Source organism: Mus musculus, chromosome 10, assembly GCF_000001635.26.
Source record: "Mus musculus strain C57BL/6J chromosome 10, GRCm38.p6 C57BL/6J".
NCBI classification, from domain to species: domain Eukaryota; kingdom Metazoa; phylum Chordata; class Mammalia; order Rodentia; family Muridae; genus Mus; species Mus musculus.
In genome coordinates, this window is record NC_000076.6 from 109,896,816 (window position 1) to 109,916,627 (window position 19,812).

General features: G+C 39.1%; 1 protein-coding gene across 8 annotated transcripts in view; it reads right to left on the reverse strand.

Annotated features, from left to right (window-relative positions):
- Positions 1 to 19,812, reverse strand: part of Nav3 (neuron navigator 3) — a 774,463-nt gene that overhangs the window by 215,556 nt on the left and 539,095 nt on the right. For all 8 annotated transcript variants that reach the window (NM_001368815.1, NM_001081035.2, XM_017313946.2 and 5 more), the window contains 2 exons: positions 6,931 to 7,048; positions 6,247 to 6,299 (listed from right to left, as the gene is read on the reverse strand). In NM_001368815.1, the coding sequence (NP_001355744.1) occupies positions 6,247 to 6,299; positions 6,931 to 7,048 (171 nt within the window). The remainder of the gene's footprint in view (positions 1 to 6,246; positions 6,300 to 6,930; positions 7,049 to 19,812) is intronic.

The following is a 19,812-nucleotide window of genomic DNA, read 5'->3' on the forward strand; positions in this document are numbered from 1 at the left end:
AATAACTGCATCTTCAAAGAGGGAAAAACAAAAAGAATTAAAACTTTAAAAAGCACCAAATCAGAAGGCATAGGATACTTTCTTAATCAAGAATGGGTCACTTCCAAGACAAGCCTAACTCTAACAGTGGGTTAAAATGTCTTCAATATCCAGAAGAAATTTTCTTTAGAAGATATATCCTTGTGGGCCACGGAATCACAGAGAAGGGGACACTGAGTAGTATTTTTAGGTCTTCTAAGAACATTTAACATACCGGAGGAGCCAGCAATACCTCTCCTGGGCATATACCCAGAAGATGTTCTAACTGGTTATAAGGACACATGCTCCACTATGTTCATAGCAGCCTTATTTATACTAGCCAGAAGCTGATGAGAACCCAGATGCCCCTCAACAGAAGAATGAATACAGAAAATGTGGTACATTTACACAAAGGAGTACTACTCAGCTATTAAAAAGAATGAATTTATGAAATTCCTAAGCAAATGGATGGATCTGGAGGTATCATCCTGAGTGAGGTAACACATTCACAAAGGAACTCACACAATATGTACTCACTGATAAGTGGATACTAGCCCAGAAACTTAGAATATCCAAGATACAATTTGCAAAACACAGGAAACTCAAGAAGAACGAAGACCAAAGTGTGGACACTTCTCCCCTTCTTAGAATTGGAAACAAAACACCCATGGAAGAAGTTACAGAGACAAAGTTTGGAGTTGAGACGAATGGACCATCCAGAGACTGCCCCACCTGGGGGTCCATCCCATAATCAGCCACGAAACTCAGACATTATTGCATACGCCAGCAAGATTTTGCTGAATGGACCCTGATATAGTTGTCTCCTGTGAGGCTTTGCCAGTGCCTGGCAAACACAGAAGTGGATGCTCACAATCAGCTATTGGATAGAACAACAGGGCCCCCAATGGAGGAGCTAGAGAAAGTACCCAAGGAGCTGAAGGGGTCTGCAATCCTATAGGTGGAACAACAATATGAACTAACCAGTATCCCCCAGAGCTTGTATCTCTAGCTGCATATGTAGCAGAAGATGGCCTAGTCAGCCATCATTGGGAAGAGAGGCCCCTAGGTCTTGCAAACTATATATGCCCCAGTACAGGGGAAACACCAGGGCCAAGAAGTGGGAGTGGGTGAGTTGGGGGGGGGGTGAGAGGGTATAGGGGACTTTCAGGATAGCATTTGAAATGTAAATGAAGTAAATACCTAATAAAAAAGTGGGGGGGGGCATTTAAAAATAATGCGAGAAACAGACCTCCTAAAATACACTTTGTCAGCAATTTTTACACATCAACATATAGGACATGATAGAAAGCGATGCAAAGAGTTGTGGTTCAATGAATGTTGTGTTAGACGCAGGGTCACATACAGGAATGCACCATCAAGAACAGACAAGCTGTGAGCCACCCATTTTTAACCCTCAGCTCTGTCATAGAAACTAGTTCTTGCCCAACAAGAATTTCACCCATCAAATTCCTAAATCATCCGGGCATTGCTGAGGATCCTGAAATATAACAGTCTATCTTAAGATGAAATAAAAGAACTTGTTTTCAAAACAGTTTTCGTTCATGTCTAACATTCTTGTTTGAGAAGCTTACACTTGTGCCTCTGCCTTTCAAGTAAATGATGGGCATTCTTTTTCTTTTGCTATTTTTAATCTACTGAGCATTCAGGACATTCCTGGTATTTATAGTTTATTAATTTATTTCCTCATGTCAGCCTACCAATGTTATGCCACCCAGAGCATATATTTTGGATCTGAGTTATTACCTACCTAGAAATCACTCGACAGCTGTCACCCATATTATTAATTTCATCTTAAATACAGTGTTTGGTGCGCTCCCACAGAATGATGTCTATGTTTCAAAGTGATCATAGCCTGAAATTCACTGATAAAGCATGTCTTTGAAACTCTGAGTGTTATAGCTATATATTTCAAAGGGGACAGAGTCAATTTTTAAATATGTGCCCTCGAAACCATGTTATATAAAATAACATTGTTACATTCCTTTGTATATCCATACATACATGATTTAGCTTTTATTGTATAAGACATGTTATAATTATATATACATATATATGTATATATGTTTTTATTATAAACAAAAGGAAAACAGCAGAAAAGATTATATTAGCATGACCTAAAATTCTGATCATTACTATATTGACTTGGATTCCTTCAATATTGGTTTAAGCTACTTCAATACCACATTTTCATATATTCATATCCTATATGACATGACAGAGGAAAATGATTTTTTTTGTTTGTTTTCTTAATACTTTTCTTTAATGGCCAATCTTCTAGACGGACTCTACAATAACTTTCTGTACTACTTCCTTTAGGAGTCCACATTGCCACTCATGTCCCTGTTACCATGGATCTGTTCTCTCTCTCTGCTGCTACATTCTTAAAGATGTATTTATTTTTATTTTATGTGTATGAGTGCTTTGTCTGCATGTATATCCATACACCATGTGTGCCGGAAGCCTGTGGAGGTCAGAAAGGGTGTCAAGTTCCAGGAACTGGATTACAGAGCGTTTCAAGCTGCCAGTGGGGTCCTATTTAAGAGCAGCAAGTTCTCATAACTATATCCATCTCTCCTGTCCCCAATCTACCATCTCCTCTTCTTCTTTTTTTTTTCACCACAGAGAAAACTACCCCCAGCCCAGCTGTTTCTCCAGCAGCTTTTCTGTTCTTTTCAATAAGATACCCAAGCATATGAATTGTCGCTCAGTAGATATCCCACTGGTTATGAACACCTATCAGGTCACCGAAGCTGACTCCCACAACCTAGCATATTAACCAGACTAGGTGGGATTTCACAGCATATGCTACACTGAAATAATCGACTCCGTTTATTCAGTATTTGTGCTAAAGGAAACACTATAACTTAAACTGTGAAATCTATCCTGAGTTTTAACAAGATACACCTGTGATCTGCTGTTCTCAAAGAGCTCACACTCACTTACCGCTCTTCCTTTCCTGACTTCTACTTCATAAATATTAATATTCTCTATCATAAACCTTCTCCCTGTTGAATTTACACAGACCTCCACCAAGATTTCCTCCTTGCCATCCATCACCGGTGTATGAGCATGGTCCAATCACTAGCTTCCTCAGATGCTCAAGGTAACAACCTAAGCTACTCCCTCCCTGCCTGATGGCCCAACAGGCATCGACCTCTATAGATAGGGAATATAAATGCATCATTTTTCATTCCACCTTCCAGCCTAGTTTCTTCAATGGAAATTCCAAGCTTGGCCAAAAATCAAAAACTAACTGGCTATCTTCCCCATCAAGCTGAAGTCTAACATACATTCTATGTATATCAGGAGCATCTCCAGTGATTTTTAAAATAAACGTATCATATCTTGACATAGCCAAACATCAACTGTCATCCAGTTCCTCCACTGGTTCAAAGCACCACCTAAATTCTTCCCAAGGCTCTTACATCATTAGGTTCTGCCTTCCCCGTCAAACATCCCTAGTTAGGCTCCATCTACAAAGATTTTCCTGGAACACATCAAGACCCCTGCTTCTGGGGACCTTTTGTTCTTCCCTATGCAACTCTGTGGCTCTTAGGCACTTATATTGCAACTCTGATGTTCATATGGACTTCAAACAAATGCCCTGCTACCATCTACCTTACAGCTCCAAGTAAACACAGGCTAAATGTGGAATTACCGGACTGTTAAAAATGGATCAGTATACTGCAGCTTCCTGTCTCCAGAAATTCTAGTATTAAGTGCTTAAAATGATTCTACACTGGCCCTAGAATCTAACATGTCAGCGCAGACCATCTAGTACTAGAAGATATTTTTAATGGGTTGTTGTTGTTGATGATGATGATGATACTAAGCAAAAACAGCAACCAAAGGTCACAAAAGTTGAGACAGATAACAAAGAAAGTTCTTCTGTGTTTAAGGATGGCATTCTATGATTGATGCACAGCTTTGAGTTGTACAATAACAATCTGCAGTATCATGTCTGATCCATATGCCTAAGTCTGTCTTTTCCTGTCTGGTCGATGCTCTCATCTGGGCTCTGTACTCATTAATCACGCAGTGCCAATAAAAATTCTAAAGAACAATGACAAAAATAGACCAGTCAGAAATTACATTTGTCACACAGCTTTTCTTCTCAATCAACAGAGGGGGCTCATGCCAAAGTCAGAACTGAAATTCAACCAATCAGAAAGCCTCGGTCCAAGTTGTCCCTACTCAAAATGTAATATGACCCCAACTAACGCTTTCTAGAGGGAGAAAGTCACAGTTTTCATAACACCGTCACTTTCTGTTGTCAGAAGCAGAGGTATTAAGATAGCATGCACACCAGAGGTTGCACAGCAGGTCTAACAAACAAGAAACCAGAAAACGTACAGAGACAGCTATTAAGATACTTCTGCAGATTTGTAGAAATTCTAGGTCCCAGATACTTCAGATCTGTATGAGAGGATTGCCCCTCCATAATTTTGAGCTTTGGAGAGGTTTTGTTCCCTGTCATCACGTATGAGCTTGTTTGCATATCAGATCCTCGGGAAGCAATGTAACATCAGGGTAGCAGGCTATAACTTAAAACACTTTATTGTATGCCATTCCCTTATGGTAAGAATGATGGAAACAACCACCAAGTCCTAGAATCACAACTATGATACGTGCACCTCAGGCACTAAAAAGAAACTCAAGAAAAAGCTCTCCTAGTATTTTAACAGGTGTTAATCTGTCCATATGTTACTTACAAAGTTCACAATAAATTTTATACTATATTTATATAATTGTATATACAATTATATTAAATTAGTATTTTATGCACACCATTTTTAATATATATGTAATATTCATTATATATAATGAATTATATGTAATGAAATATATATGTATAATTATGTGTGTATGTGTGTGTGAGAGAGAGAGAGAGAGAGAGAGTGAGCGAGAGAGAGAGAGATCACCATTCAATCATTCAATTAGGGTTTATTTTTCAACTGAGAAAGCCCAGAGAGTTTACATGTTTTTCCAACATCACAGAACCACTAAGCACAGCAGCATCTCCATCTTTCCTATTTAGCACACCAGCAGTAAAACTTTACAAAGCAGATGTAATTAATTTCCACAGAGAACCATTTACATTGAGAGTAATTTGGTCAGGAAATACCCTCAAAGCTGAAGTCTTTTATAGAGACGGTATCTTTATGGCGACTTTTTTTTCACAACAGCTGTAGATCATGGCATTTTGATAGCATTTTAATTTTTTTTTGATGTTGTGTTTCTTTGGAGTGCTCTTGTTTTAAGCAAGCTAATTAATCACTCTTGAAGAATAAATCCCTCTTATTACATTGGATTTCAGGTTTCTGACATTAATTAAAGCAAGTCAGCAGGTTGAAGAAGTTCATGAGTTTTTCACGTGACTAAATCTATGACAAGGATCCCTTAACATAATCAAAGCACCTATGCTATGTGAACATGAGAATTCTCTGAAGCAGTCTTTCTTGGAGACTTTTATCCTCACTACAGGAAGTCCATCTTAGGTTCATCCCAGAAAATTAAGTTGTGGCTTTGTGACTAGCTGTTTTGTTTTTGTTTGTTTGTTTGTTCTCTCAGCTGTTCATCACTCTATGATTTTATTTATAGATGTTAACCTTTGCTAGATGGGAAAGGGCAGATGCTGCTGAGGTAAAGGGCCTCCAGACTCACTGAGGAGTTTCTGAAAGACACTATGACTCTTATCTCAGTGTCATATATTGTTCAGCATATAGACTACAGCAAGCAAGCCTTCGGAGCTGTTTCCAACAGAGGCACAATCTCATATGCGTACACTGACCGTCCTGAAGAACACCCAAAACACTATGCTTATATTTGAAAAATGCACAAGGTAAGTGCTATTCCAAAAATAGTTGCCCCAGCAAACTCTATTGCTTAAAACTTGCAATTAAGTTTACTGACAGAAAGCCCAGTGTACAGAATTACATACTATAGGAACAGCAGAACAAACAGGAGAAGAAGAGAAAAACTAGGTCAGAGGTCAGAAAACACACCTACAGGCATGGTACGCGGTAGTCAGCGTTCCTCAGAGTCTGAGGTTGTTGCACGGACAGTGGACACACAGAAATCCTGGGAGCAGATGATTTCTCATGCAAGCAGGACAGCAGACAGACAAATGTGAAAGCCATCATGCAAAGGCAGTTAACTTTGAAAATGGCGCCCAGCGCTGAGATTCCGAATAAATCGGACTCTTACCATCTGAGACTGACTTCTCGGACATCCATTGATATCTTCGACTTTCTCATTTGCTAAGATCAAGAAATAAAATAAAAAGAGAGAGAAAAGGACAACATGCTTAAGCAATGAAGTGAAACACAGAGAAGGGAGATCTTAAAATAAATAAATAAATAAATAACCAAACAGAAATACCCCCCTATTCAGTCTCCTAAGCACATGGACAGGAGAGGAGAACACACTTGCTCTCAGCCAACAATTCTATGTGGACAATTCAAGCAAAGGAAAAAAAAAAAAAAAAAAAAAAAGGAAGTCGTTGCTGGTTTTCCTTCCAGTCTGTGCCAAATGACTCCTGACATGAGACCTTTCACAATTATCCCTGCTGGACCAAGACCCAGTTTCAAGGAGTCTCAGTGAATGAGTTACTCTGGTTAACAAAATGCACACACATGGGAGGCACATGGTTTAACGAACCTTTCATTTCTGACAATGCTATATGTGTAAAGAACACTGTTCCAACTATTTCAAAGTACGGCCAGAATATCCCTTTCAGTCTCTCATAAACGCATTTCATTACAATGGAGATAGCTACACTCACAGCACTCCAGGACACATGGAACAGTTCTGTGTCCGTTCTTCCTAAACTACAATGTAGCCTAAGAGCTGTGAGCAGAGCCTCTCCGAGTTTAAGAGAGCAGGTCTCACCAATGATCTGGATGATGTCTGCCAGAAGGACCCCGTCCGCAATGTCCTGCTGCAAGTCCTTGATCAGCCGCTTGTGGCCGGATTTTGCCAGGTAGTGGTTGGCCCAGTCAGTGTAAATCTGTTGGGAGACAGGGAGAGAAGAAGTGAGAAGGGCGTGGGGGAAGGAGAGACAAGAAAACCCCGCGAGGCAAATGTGAGGCTCAAAGGGAAACTGTTCTGGATCGCATTCCAGCTAAAGAAGTCATAGCTCCGAAGGAAACAGTTGTAAAGTCATTTTTAAACGGCTCTTTCCCCCACTTATCTCCTGTTTCAAAGGAGGATGAATCACTCCTTTCAAAATCATGGACTAGTCACTTGTGACCAAGCAAAACTCCCTTCCCAGATGGCTCCAGAGGAGATCGCTACCGGGAAAGAGTTTGAGTTTCTCTCTTTTATTTTTTTCTCCCTTTCCTCCATTATTTTGAAAATAATCCTGTCTGTGTAAAAGGAAGTCACCTGGACCGACTTATAGAGGAACTTTCTAACAAAATGTGTTTCTCCGAAGGGGCTTTATTGAATTTGTCACCCTAGATACTCTAATGTGACAATGTTTTGGCGTGGTTTTCTGAAATAATTGCAAATTCCTTCCTGTCTAAGATATATTGTTTGGACTGTCATCTCTCATTTAAGCCTCTTGAAATGTGTGTGCATTAGGACAAAGAGGCAGCATGTGGAGTTATAATGGAGCAATTGAAATGCAGAATCGGGAAGTGTATTGCCAGCCACAGGGTTGGCATCTGACTTACAGAAGAGGGTGACTCTAGGAACTGGTCACGATATAAAGAAAAGCTGAAATTTCAAGAATATCGCACACACAAAAAGAAATGTTACTATTTTTAAAAATCCTTCAGTCTAGTAACCATAAAAGTCAGAAATCGGCTTAAAGATGTTAAGGTATCATGGGTGGTTCATTTGTAACTTTGTCACAAGGTAGATGGAAGTAGGACATAATATTAAAATTGAAATGAAACTAGAGAAGCAGCCTAGAAATGTTGAATCTAAGGAGAAACTGTGGCCAATGTACGGTGCCTAAAATTAGCCCAGCTTAAGCTGAAGAGCTCTGAATTTTATCTCAGAGTCATGAGCACTAAATGCCAAGACAGTGCAAATATACTATTTAAAATACTTCTGTGCTGGAGAGACCACCCCAGCGTCAAGAGCATTTACTACTACTCTTGCATAGACCCAGATTACCTTCTCAGCACCAACATGGCAGCTCACAACTGTCTATAACTGCAGTTCTGAGTGACCTGATGCCCTCTTCTGGCCACTTCAGGAAACAGATAAGGCTCTGGTACACACACATACACAAACACACACACACACACACACACACACACACACATATACACACACACATGTACATGGTTATATAGGTAATGTACATGCTTGATAATGTTGTACAAATGTATAGTCCCTCCCATATAGGATAATTAATATTTCTTATTATGTTAATTATTTTAAATGATGCATGTGTGTGAGCACACACACACATATACATGCACACAGATATCTTTGAAAATTAGTATGATAATACTTTATATAGCTAAACATCTAAGACAGACTGATCAATTTTTCAGAGTATTACTGGGTAGAAAAGTTCCAAATATTAAAACATAGAAGATAGATTTTTCAGAAGATATCAAGGAATCTCTAAGGCATATCTAGTGATACTATTTTTCTCACCATGTGAAAACCTGAAGGTATATTGGCACATAAAAGAGACTATGTTGGTAAAGTGCCACTTAAATTTCCGTATCTATAATCTTTATTTTGCCAACGTTTGCATATAAGAAAATGATTCATGGCTCCCTCTAGATCACAACATAAACAATTTCTAAATGATCTTATTTGGTGATTCCCTAATACTCATTTATACAGTGAATCTTAAGGATTTATTTTATTTATAGGACTGGAAATTTTCCTTTTCCTTTTTGTAAAGACATAAATTTAAAGCATTAAGTTCCCTTCTTTTATCTGTACTTTACTTGTGTTACAGAGTTCCAAGTTCACCTTGCTAGCAGAGTCTGAGTTAGACTTGAATTGTACCAGTCCCTCCACAGGCAGGGGCCACAGGACCATCACCTGACTTTAAAGGACCCACAGAGAGGAGGAGACTGGGTTTCTGGAGTTAGACAAATCTGGTCAGAGGCCCAGAGGAGTTTACGACCACTGCAAACTTAGGAATGTCACCTAAGCTTCCTAACTTATAAACACGGGTGAACAGTAATCCTTGCATTGAGAATTGTACCAAGACACAAGACTAACAACTGGTCCCTCCGTAAAGAACAAGATCTATAGTCACTCCTGAAGATGTCCCTGAGACCACGATCAGCACTGTTGTGTTTTGCTCTGCTAGCATAAGAAGAAATACTTGTTAAGGTTAATTGCTTCACAGGGATGAAGCAATTGGAGTAACTGGGGCAGAGGCTGAGAAACTGCACAGCTTCCTTCTGGCTCCCTCCATCTGCCAGATTCTTATCTTCTAATTAGCTGGGATTTCTGGTTTCTCTGCTTCCTCGACTAAGAGACACTACTGAATCAGAGTGGTCACGTTCTCCTCGGTGACTCTAGGAGAGGTCGCCTGTGTCACCGTCCACAATGCATGGGTTTTATTTTAGGAGGACAGCAGATTACAGGGAAACATCCTCATAGTAGATAGCAAACTGAATGAAGTAGATAAGTAGCAATACTGCATTTTGATTGTATTCTCCTGGTTCGTATCGAAAGAGCCTTAATGTGGGCGCACATCTTTCAGGGATCTTAGGCAAACAAACAGAAGCTACCGCGCTGGCTTTTAGCACTGGGTAGAAAGCCTCAGAGCAAACAAATGGGCAGACCCTGCTGGCTTGCTCCAGTCTTTTCTCAAGGGGATGGATTGCAAACTTGAGGCCGTTGCCTAAAAGTTTGCTTAGACCATAGGCCTGGTTTTTATCATAGTCAGCAAAATCAGTTGCTAACCCAATAAAATGAAACCACATTTCTGCCTAAAAAATCACACGCACAAACTTTTGGTAAGGCATTATTTTTCATGAATGTGTATATTTCCTATAAGTAAAAGAAATGATAGACTACAAGAAAAATCACAAGAGAGGGTGAAATACTATATCCCAAAGAAATGCTATAATACAGCTGGCAAGACATAAAACAATTAAGATGCAAAATATAATTACCTGTTGTAATAAATAAAACACATTTACATAGATTATTTATTTATTTATTTATTTATTTGCTTTGTAATATAAGATCCCATTATATATCTCAGGCTAAGGTCAAATTTATTTCGCTAACCAGGATAGCTTTGAAAATGCAGCCATCCTCCTGCCTCCGTTTCTCAAGCTCTGGGATTGCAGGCATATGCCAGCACACCCATATTTTTTTCCTTAAAATTCTCAAATCAAAACTGCATGAGTGGAAGAAAGCAGTGAGAAATGGGGCATGTCTTCAAGGAGACAGTGGGCATGAATAGAAGATGTGGTAAGAACTCACAAGCTCACCAGTGCACTCTATGTTATGCTCTGATGAAGGAGAATGCAAACAAAGCTGTCAACTTTCGTTCAGTTCTGTTATTTGAGCTGATGCAAAGGGAAGACAAATTGTGTCCTGACACTGGGCTTGGCCTGAAAACTTTCCTCTGGTTCATCAGCACACAAGGGCGTCATTGTATTCAACTTCATAGCGCCAGCTATGATTGAGTTACAAAGTGTGTTACGTTTTCCAGGATTGGTCTATGAATTAATTGTAGGTTTTGAGGGAAGAAGTTGGTGTAAATGTGAATAATATAAAATGAACACAAATTAAAATATTTGGCAACTTCTGTATGAACTCACTGAATATTTCAATCATCAAGCTTCAGGCCAATGAGTCAAATATAGAGAATTCCTACTTCCAAAGCCAATATTCTTCAAGTATTTTGATTAACAAATGTTATATAAATCTCTATGAATTATACTTTAGAAAATAAAGAAGATATAATAAGACTAAATTTATTCCAAACCAAAAAGAGTATATGTGTGTGTATATATGTGTGTGTGTGTATATATATATATGTGTGTGTGTGTGTATATATATATATATATATACACACATACATACATATATATGAAGTTCTAATTATATATTTATATATTATTGTGTGTTTATGCGTATATATATTCATTGATAGTAATTAAAATGATAAAATCAAAGGTATAATGTATGAAAATGAATTTTAGGACCTATTATAAAACATGTACTATTTGGGTGACATTCTATAGCACTAAGTTTAAATTCTGCCACTTCCAATCCATGTGATGTCCACTGATTAAATATTTATTTTCTCAATACCAGGGATTCTCATTTTTTTTCTTTGCTTTGGTTAAATTTCTGAACCCCTCTTTCTCTCTCTCTCTTTTTTTTTAAATTAGATATTTTCTTCATTTACTTTTCAGGGGAATACCAGGGCCAGGGAGCAGGGATTCTCATTCTTAAAGAAGAAATGACTATTATCCCTGAATAAAATCACTATGAAGATTGAATGAACTCAGGCATGTACTTTCACTTAATATACTTATTATATGTTAACAATATTAGAAGTAGTTCACTTTTAATATGGATATATATATTAATTATAATACAAATTGTAATAATTTTAAAGGAACGTTTATTACTGTCAACTCCTTTAACCCAAGTTATCCATCTAATTGGAATGAAATGAAATTATTGAGGAAATCCACAGATTGGGAAAATCTGCACTAACTCCATATCTGATAGATGGCTAATATCTAAAACATATAAAGAACTCAAGAAGCTAACCACCAAGAAACCAAACAACCCAATCAAAAACCGAAGTAGAGAACTAATCAGAATTCACAACAGAGGACTCTCAAATGGATGAGAAGCATTTAAAGAAATGTTCAAAGTCCTTAGTTATCAGGGAAATGCAAATCAAAACAACTCTGAGATTCTACCTTATACCAATCAGAATGACTAAGATCAAAAATTCAGGTGTCAGCAGATACTGGCGAGGATGTGGAGAAAGAGGAACACTCCTCCATTGTTATTGGGATTACAAACTAGTACAATCACTTTGGAAATCAGCCTGGAGGTTCCTCAGAAAATTGGAAATAGATCTACCTGAAGACCTAGCTATACCACTCTTGGAAATATACCCAAAAGATGCCCCACCATGCCACAGGGGCATGTGTACCAATATGTCCATAGCAGCCTTGTTTGTGATAGCCAGAAGCTGGAAACTATCCAGATATCCCCCAAGAGAAGAACGTATACAGAAAATGTGTCTCATTTACACAATGGAATACCATTCAGCTATTAAGAATGAGCACATCATGTGTTTTGCAGGCAAAAGGATGGAACTAGAAAATATCATCCTGAGTGAGGTAATCCAGACCCAAAAGGAAATTATGTACTCACTAATAAGTGGATATTAGCCAAAAATAAAAGTACAGAATACCTAAGATACTAAGATATAGTCCACCAAACAAAAATAGGTCAACAAGCTGAAGGGCCCAAGTGAGGATTCCTCAGTCCCACTTGGGAGGGAGAAGAAAGTAATCACAGGAGGGAGAAGAGAGGGAGGGACTTGGATAGGAAAGGGGACAGGAAGGGGAAGAGGGGAACATGATCAGGTATTGGGTGGTGGAAACAGGACTGAAGTTTTGAGGGCCAGCAGAAAGAATGGAAACAGGAAACCTTGGGAGATAGGAGGTAGGAGGACCCTTTAGAATGTACCAGAGACCTGGGAGGTGAGAAGCTCTCAGGATTCAAAAGGAGGGACCTTACATGAAATGCCCTATAGTGGGGAGAGGGAACTTGTAGAGTCCACCTCCGGCAGGAATACAGGGCATCAAATGGATGGATGAGGTTGCCATCCCACAGTCAAAAATTCTGACCCATAATTGTTCCTGTATGAAAAAACTACAGGGACAAAAATGGAGAAGAGCCTGAGGAAAAGAAGATCAGTGACAGACCCAATGTGGGATCCAGCTCAAGGGGAGATCCCAAGATCTGACACTATTACTGATGCTATGATGTGCTGACAGACAGGGACCTATCATGTCTGCCCTCCAAAGGCCCAATAAGCAGCCGAAAGAGTCAGATGCAGATATTTACACCCAACCAATGGAGAGAAGTTGATAACCCCTACGGTTAAATTAGGGAAAATCTGGAAGAAGCAGGGGAGGAAGGTGACCCCATGGGAAGACCAGCGGTCTCTACTAACCTGGACCCCTGGGATCTCTCAGACACTGAGCCACCAACCAGACAGAATAAACCAGTTGATATGAGGCCCCCAATACATATACAGCAGAGGACTGCCAGGTCTAGACTCAGTCAGAGAAGATGCACCTAACCCTCAAGAGACTTGGGGCACCAGGAAGGTGGGAGGTCTGGTGGGGTTGGGACATCCTCTTGGAGATGAGGGGAGGAGGAAATGTGGGATGTGGAACAGTCAAAGGGTGGACAGGGATGGGGATAAAGTCTGGACTGTAAAAAAAAGTTTGAAGAATAAAAATAAAATAAAAAATAAACAATTAAAAATAGATATTGTGTAGTAAAGGGTATTAAGATCTATTAATGCAATGTGAAATTAACATTGCTAGTTTATATGTATACTAGCTTGAACATGTACCATTTTTTAGTAATGACATTTAAAATATACTTTCTACACAATTTTCCATATTACTGTGCACTGATATTAACTGTAAGTATAATACTTACATGTATCTGTGTGTGTGTGTATATACACAACACATATTTGTTCATAAACTTTTCAGTTAAATTCATTACTTGATCATTGTGAATAGGGAGGCTGTAAATATGACATGCAGACATAACTTTGGCACTATGATATGAAGTCTGACATGAGCAACATTTCCACTGGTGGACTTGCTAAATCATGAATAATTTTACTTTTCCTATTGTGAGGGCCTTCTTACTATTTTCTATAGTGTCCTTTTACATTTCTGCAGTGATATACAATATACTTCACAAAGAAGGATTTACCCTTGTCCTTAAAATAGCTATTCTAACAAATGTTAAGTCCTTGATTCTTTGGGAAATCCTGGAATTTTGGTTACGAAATAACTAGGCTTCCAAATCTCAGAAAACAACAAATGAATATGTCCGCTGAGATCATAAACATCACTGTAAGGGGGCCTGACAGATGAGGTAAGTATTGCTTGGAATTAAATGTTAGAAGGTGCCTTAGTAAGGGTTTTACTGCTGTGAACAGATACCGTGACCAAGGCAACTCTTATCAGGATAATATTTAACTGAGGCTGGCTTACAGGTTCAGAGGTTCAGTCCATTATCATCAAGGCAGGAGCATTGGCAGCTTCCAGACAGGCATGGTCATGCTGGAGAAGCTGAGAGTTCTACATCTTCATCTGAAGGCTGATAGCAGAGTGCTGGCTTCCAGGCAGCCAGGACTAGGGTATTAAAGCCTATGCCCACAGTGACACACCTACTCCAACAAGGCCACACCTACTCCAACAAGGCCACACCTCCTAATAGTGCCACTCCCTTATGACCCAACTGTATATTCAATTTAATTTTCTATAATTTTCTATAACTTTGTAGAGTTTCATTCTATGGGGAAAATGAATGTTAAGAACGGACAGACAAAGAAAGTTGGAAAATCACTTTGGTTTTATAGCAGGAGACCAGGTACGTTTGATTAGTTTGAGATAGTTGATCACAAACTGCATCTTAAGTTGCCTAAGGACTAATGGATCCAAGGGATCAACGGATTTCAGTTCGGTGACGTTTGCAGAAGGCTATGGTTTTGATGTCATTTCTCCCTGAATGGCTCTTGTTGAGCCCTGGTCCTATTTGTGGCTATGTAGACATGGGGTTGGTTATTTAAAAGATGGAGCCTAGTGGACTGACATATTTAGGGCCCTGGAGGCGTGCCACGGATAGGGGCTTAGCAATGGTTCTCCTGGGATTTCTGAGTTAGTACTAATGACATGGTTGCCATAAAAGACAAACATGACCCTTACCTAGTCTCCTTGGTTTCCCTCTTCTCACATGTATCCACAAATATCCCTATCTATCTACCATAGGTGATACAGCCATAGGAAGCTCCTCTAGAGTTTGTTCCATAGCTAAGGCTCCATCCAAACTGTGAATGACATAAAGTCTCTAAAAGTATGACCCAGACTCATATGTTTCATGACAGTAACACAAAATGACGTAAATCACCAAATGCCTAAGACTCAGTAACTGAGTGTCACTTGAAAAATGTGTGCGTCGCATCAGTTTGAAGGCTTTTGGTGAAACAGACATCTTCACAAGCTACGCAGAATAAGCTAGCTGACTGCCAATCAGTTCAGCATAGCCGGTATGGTGATCCATGATGAAGATTTTCTCTTACAATGAATGTATATTAATTAATAACTTCTGAAAATTAATTAGAGATGGCCTATGAAGGCAAGGGAGTGTGTAAGCCAAGATGTAGTCTAATGAATTCCTTTCGATTGTTTCTGCGCTTATGAAATCCTGTCCCTGAGCCAATCTTCCAAAATCTGTTTGCTTCATCCCTCTTCGCCCTGTGTCTTCATCAGTACCATCATGGCCCTGTTTCAATGTCTTAGCCCTCCTTAGCCAAGCTCCTGTAATAGTCCAGAAATAGTCTTTGAATTCTGGGGTGACGGGTATTGAGTTGTCTGTTATATTATGACAGACAACCAGTTATAATGTTAAAGTAAAAATCAGAGCAAATTATTTTCCTTCTAAAAATCACATATTAAAAGTGTTTCATTATGAGACAAATTTCTCACATTTTTAAGAATGAATTATTTTAAAGAAAAAGAGCAAGAAATGACAACAAAAAATATATCGATTAGGCCTCTAGACAGGGACAGGGAATTGAGGGGTACCACACACAAGGGAAAGCTTTGACAGAAAGAAGGAGAAAGACCCTTTTGTGGGATACAAAGATAACAACAACCTACAAAGGGGCAGAGAAATGTGGCGATGCAGCAAATTCAGAGATCATGGAGGTTTGATTTGATTGACCATGGGAAGGAGTACATGGGAAAGTCAGGAGGAAGATGTTAGAAACCAAGAAAGTACCAGGCATAGAGAAAATGGGCATAAAATTAAGGTGGCTGTGTGAAGATTTCTCTTATCTTCTTTTATTTCTATCCCTTCGATGCCTGTTTGTCTTCTGATAAGAGAGAGGAAGGATGAGGGCCTGGATAAGGGGTGAGGTAAGGATGAAGCGGGCGAGTAGAGGAAATGGCACATATGTGAGGTGTTATCTTTAATAAAAGACAAAATAAAAATAGATTTTTTAAAAAATAGAATTTAAGGTAACGAAACATTTAGTGCTATGCTTTTTTAAGTAAAATACCAATGTTAACATACTCAGCTACAAAAAGATTCCAAATAAAATGGTTAAAATCAGGAACGGACAAAAGGCAAGGAGATTATAACTAGTAGACTGTATTAAGAATGAGACAGTATATCCCTCAGAAGAAAACACATCATGTCTATACACCATAAACACATATTTGGAAAAAAATGGGAAAAGATATTTTGAAATTGAAAGTATTAGGGCTAATTGAGGCAAAAGACTAGAAGTTTAGACTGAAATTATAGAGAAAATGGATTAAAATGCAGAAATTGAGCAATGCAAAATATTATGTAGCATCATATTAGAGGATAGGGTTATTAATTTAAATTTCAGTATATATGTAGATATATATGCTAATAACCAGGGAAAATAAAAAAAAAGTATCTTAATAACTATGGGACCACAAATAAGAAAAAAGAAGGTAATGACATCACTGGTCTCAACAGCTCTCCCAGGATGAGCAGTTACAGAGGAGGACCCAGCAAGAATGATGTTAGCCTAAATACTCAACAAAGGAGAGATAGAAACGGCAGAGACTAAATCCAGTGGACAGGCACAGCACCCAGTTGAGGGATGGGGCCACCCACCCATCTGAAAAATTTTAACCCAGAACTGTTCCCGTCTAAAGGAAAGACAGGATCAAAAAATGGAGCAGAGACCGAAGGAAAGGTCATTCAGAGACTGTCTGTCCCACCTAGGGATCCATCCCATCCGCAGACACCAAACCCAGACACTATTGCTGATGCCAAGAAGTACTTGTTAACAGGAGCCTGGTATGGCTGTTCCCCGAGAGGCTCTGCCAGTACCTGACTGATGCAGATGCAGATACTAATAGCCAACCATAGGACTTGAACCCAGGAACCCCAATTGAAGAGTTAGAGGAAGGACTGAAGGAGCTGAAGGGGATTGCAATCCCAGGGGAAGAACAATATCAACTAACTGGACCCCCCAGAGCTCCCAGGGACTAACCCACCAGCCAAAGAGTATACATGATATTCTACATATGTGGCAGAGGATGGCCTTATCAATAGGAGGGGGGGCCCTTGGTCCTGTAGAGGCTTGATGCCCCAGCAAAGGAGGATGCTAGAGCGGTGAGGCCAGAGTGGGTGGGTGGGTGGGGGAGAACCCTCATAGAGGTAAAGGGGTGGGGGAATGGGATGGGTGTGTTTATGAAGGGGAAACCTGTAAGGGTGATATCATTTGAAATGTAAAGATTAATAATAATAATAATAACAATAATAATAATAATAATAATAATAATAATAATAATAATAAATCTGGAGGAAGAAGGTTTGCAACCTGAAATACTCTGTAAGCTTCCAGATAAGGAGGATAGAAAAATGACTTATTCTATAATGTGCTATGAAAAAAAATAACTTCTTACACACACCTTCTTTGGAGTGCATGGATAAAGTAAGAAAACTAAATAAGCAGGTGCCCGATGAAGGGGGCTGACAAAGGACCCTTTCAGGAACAGGGCAAGGCCACATCTCTCCTACCTGCTAGGTAGAACTTAAAGTGCAAACCTTTAGACGGAACACGGAGAGACAAATTTAGAATTGCTGACAGCAGGGAAGTACTGCAAGTAATATAAATTCTGACAGTTCAGATAGAGAAAATTTCCCTGGGATGGACTTTACAGAGCTGTTGGAAACTAGAGAAAAACATGGATGTGGGTTTTTAGAAATCTAAATAAAAAAGTATGCAATGATTATTAGTTGTAAGATTAAAAAAAAAGGATAAAAAAAACTTTCCTTTTCAAAAGGACTGTAATCATGGTATATTGTATGTGGCTTGGCAGTAAAGGACATTTACATGGAAATAATTTAAATATATGGATTTAGCTGAAAATTACAATGTAAGTATATTGGGGGATAGAACAAAACAGACGGAAAGAAGGGAACTAAATCTTGTGTTTTCAGAAACTCAACAGATAATCTCTATAATTGGTGTATTATAGCATATCACTGGGAGACACTGAAATAAATGTTAAAGAAAACTGGTAAGTGGTGCAAATTGGTTTCCTCGGTTGTGGAAAGGAAGGAGTGAAGGCCAGAGAGTGGCTTGCACTTAATTCAACTAGAAGAGACTTTTTGAGATTTTTATATTTATTTCATTAAACGGGTGCTTTATCTCTGTATCTCTGTGTGTACCATGTGAGTGAAATACCTGTAGAGACCAGAAGATGCCTGGGGACTGGAGTTAGGATGTGCCTAGGTATCCATGTGGGCTCTGGGAATGGAGCCCACATCCTCTGGAAGATCAGTCATTTCTCTAGCCCCAGTTACCTGACTTGGGAAGCTATTGCACATTTATTGTCTTATAGTGATGTAAGTTACTCTTTTGAAAATAAACATATTGAACGATTCTGAGTAAGAGATGGTATGGCCCTTAAACAAGAGGCATGCTCAGTCAATGGTCAAACAGAGTTGGTCAGTGGAAAATTCCATATTTGAAACCTAAGCTAGATAGTTTATCATTAACCAATTACCAGACGCTGAATGGAGACTGCTTTAAAGTTCATAGTTATCAACATGGAGTCCAGAGACATGCACCTATAGCTGCTCATAACAGGCTAAGACAAAGCAATTACAAGTGTCCCCTCTCTTAGAACTTAATGAAGTATAATGGCCTGGGAGACATCTCAATAGTAGAATGTTTGCCTAGGATACATGAGAATATAGGGTCAATTCCTAGTACTGCTCCACACAAAACAGACAAACAAATCCTGCAGAGATTCCAGTAGAGACAAGGTTGCAAGTGAACATCTATAATTCTGGTAACATGAGTGGCAAGAAAAGGGGGCCGGGAATTCAGAGAAAGCCCAGGCTACTTCTTGAGTTCAAGGCCAATATGAGCCACAGGAAATAAAAATAATCCAAAACACACACTGACTTATTTTAATGTTTTAAAAATATATTATCTGACTGCCTATTAATATAACTCTGCTGTATGCCCCCAAGTATTGCTTATTTCTTTACATTCATGAGCATAGGGCCCCTAATGAAGAAGCTAGAGAAAGTACCCAAGGAGCTAAAGGGGTCTGCAACCCTATAGGAGGAAGAACAATATGAACTAATCATACACCCAGAACTATGTATCTAGTTGCATATGTAGCAGAGGATGGCCTAGTTGGCCATCAATGGGAGGAGACGCCCTGGTCTTACGAAGATCATCTGCTACAGTACAGGGGAATGCCAGGGCCAGACAGCAGGAATGGGTGGGTTGGGGAGCAGGGCGCGCGGTGGGGGGGGGGGGGGTGGTGGTGGTGGTGGTGGTATAGGGGACTTTTGGGATAGCATTTGAAATGTAAATGAAGAAAATATCTAATAAAAAAGGATTATGAATTTTAAATAAAGTAAATAATGCCATTCATACTTAAAAATATCAATTTCTTATATCACCATACTGGTCTTTAGACTTTTTAGAGTGACCACGTCCCTTAAAAGTTACACCTTGGCTGCCTACTTTTATTATAAATTCAG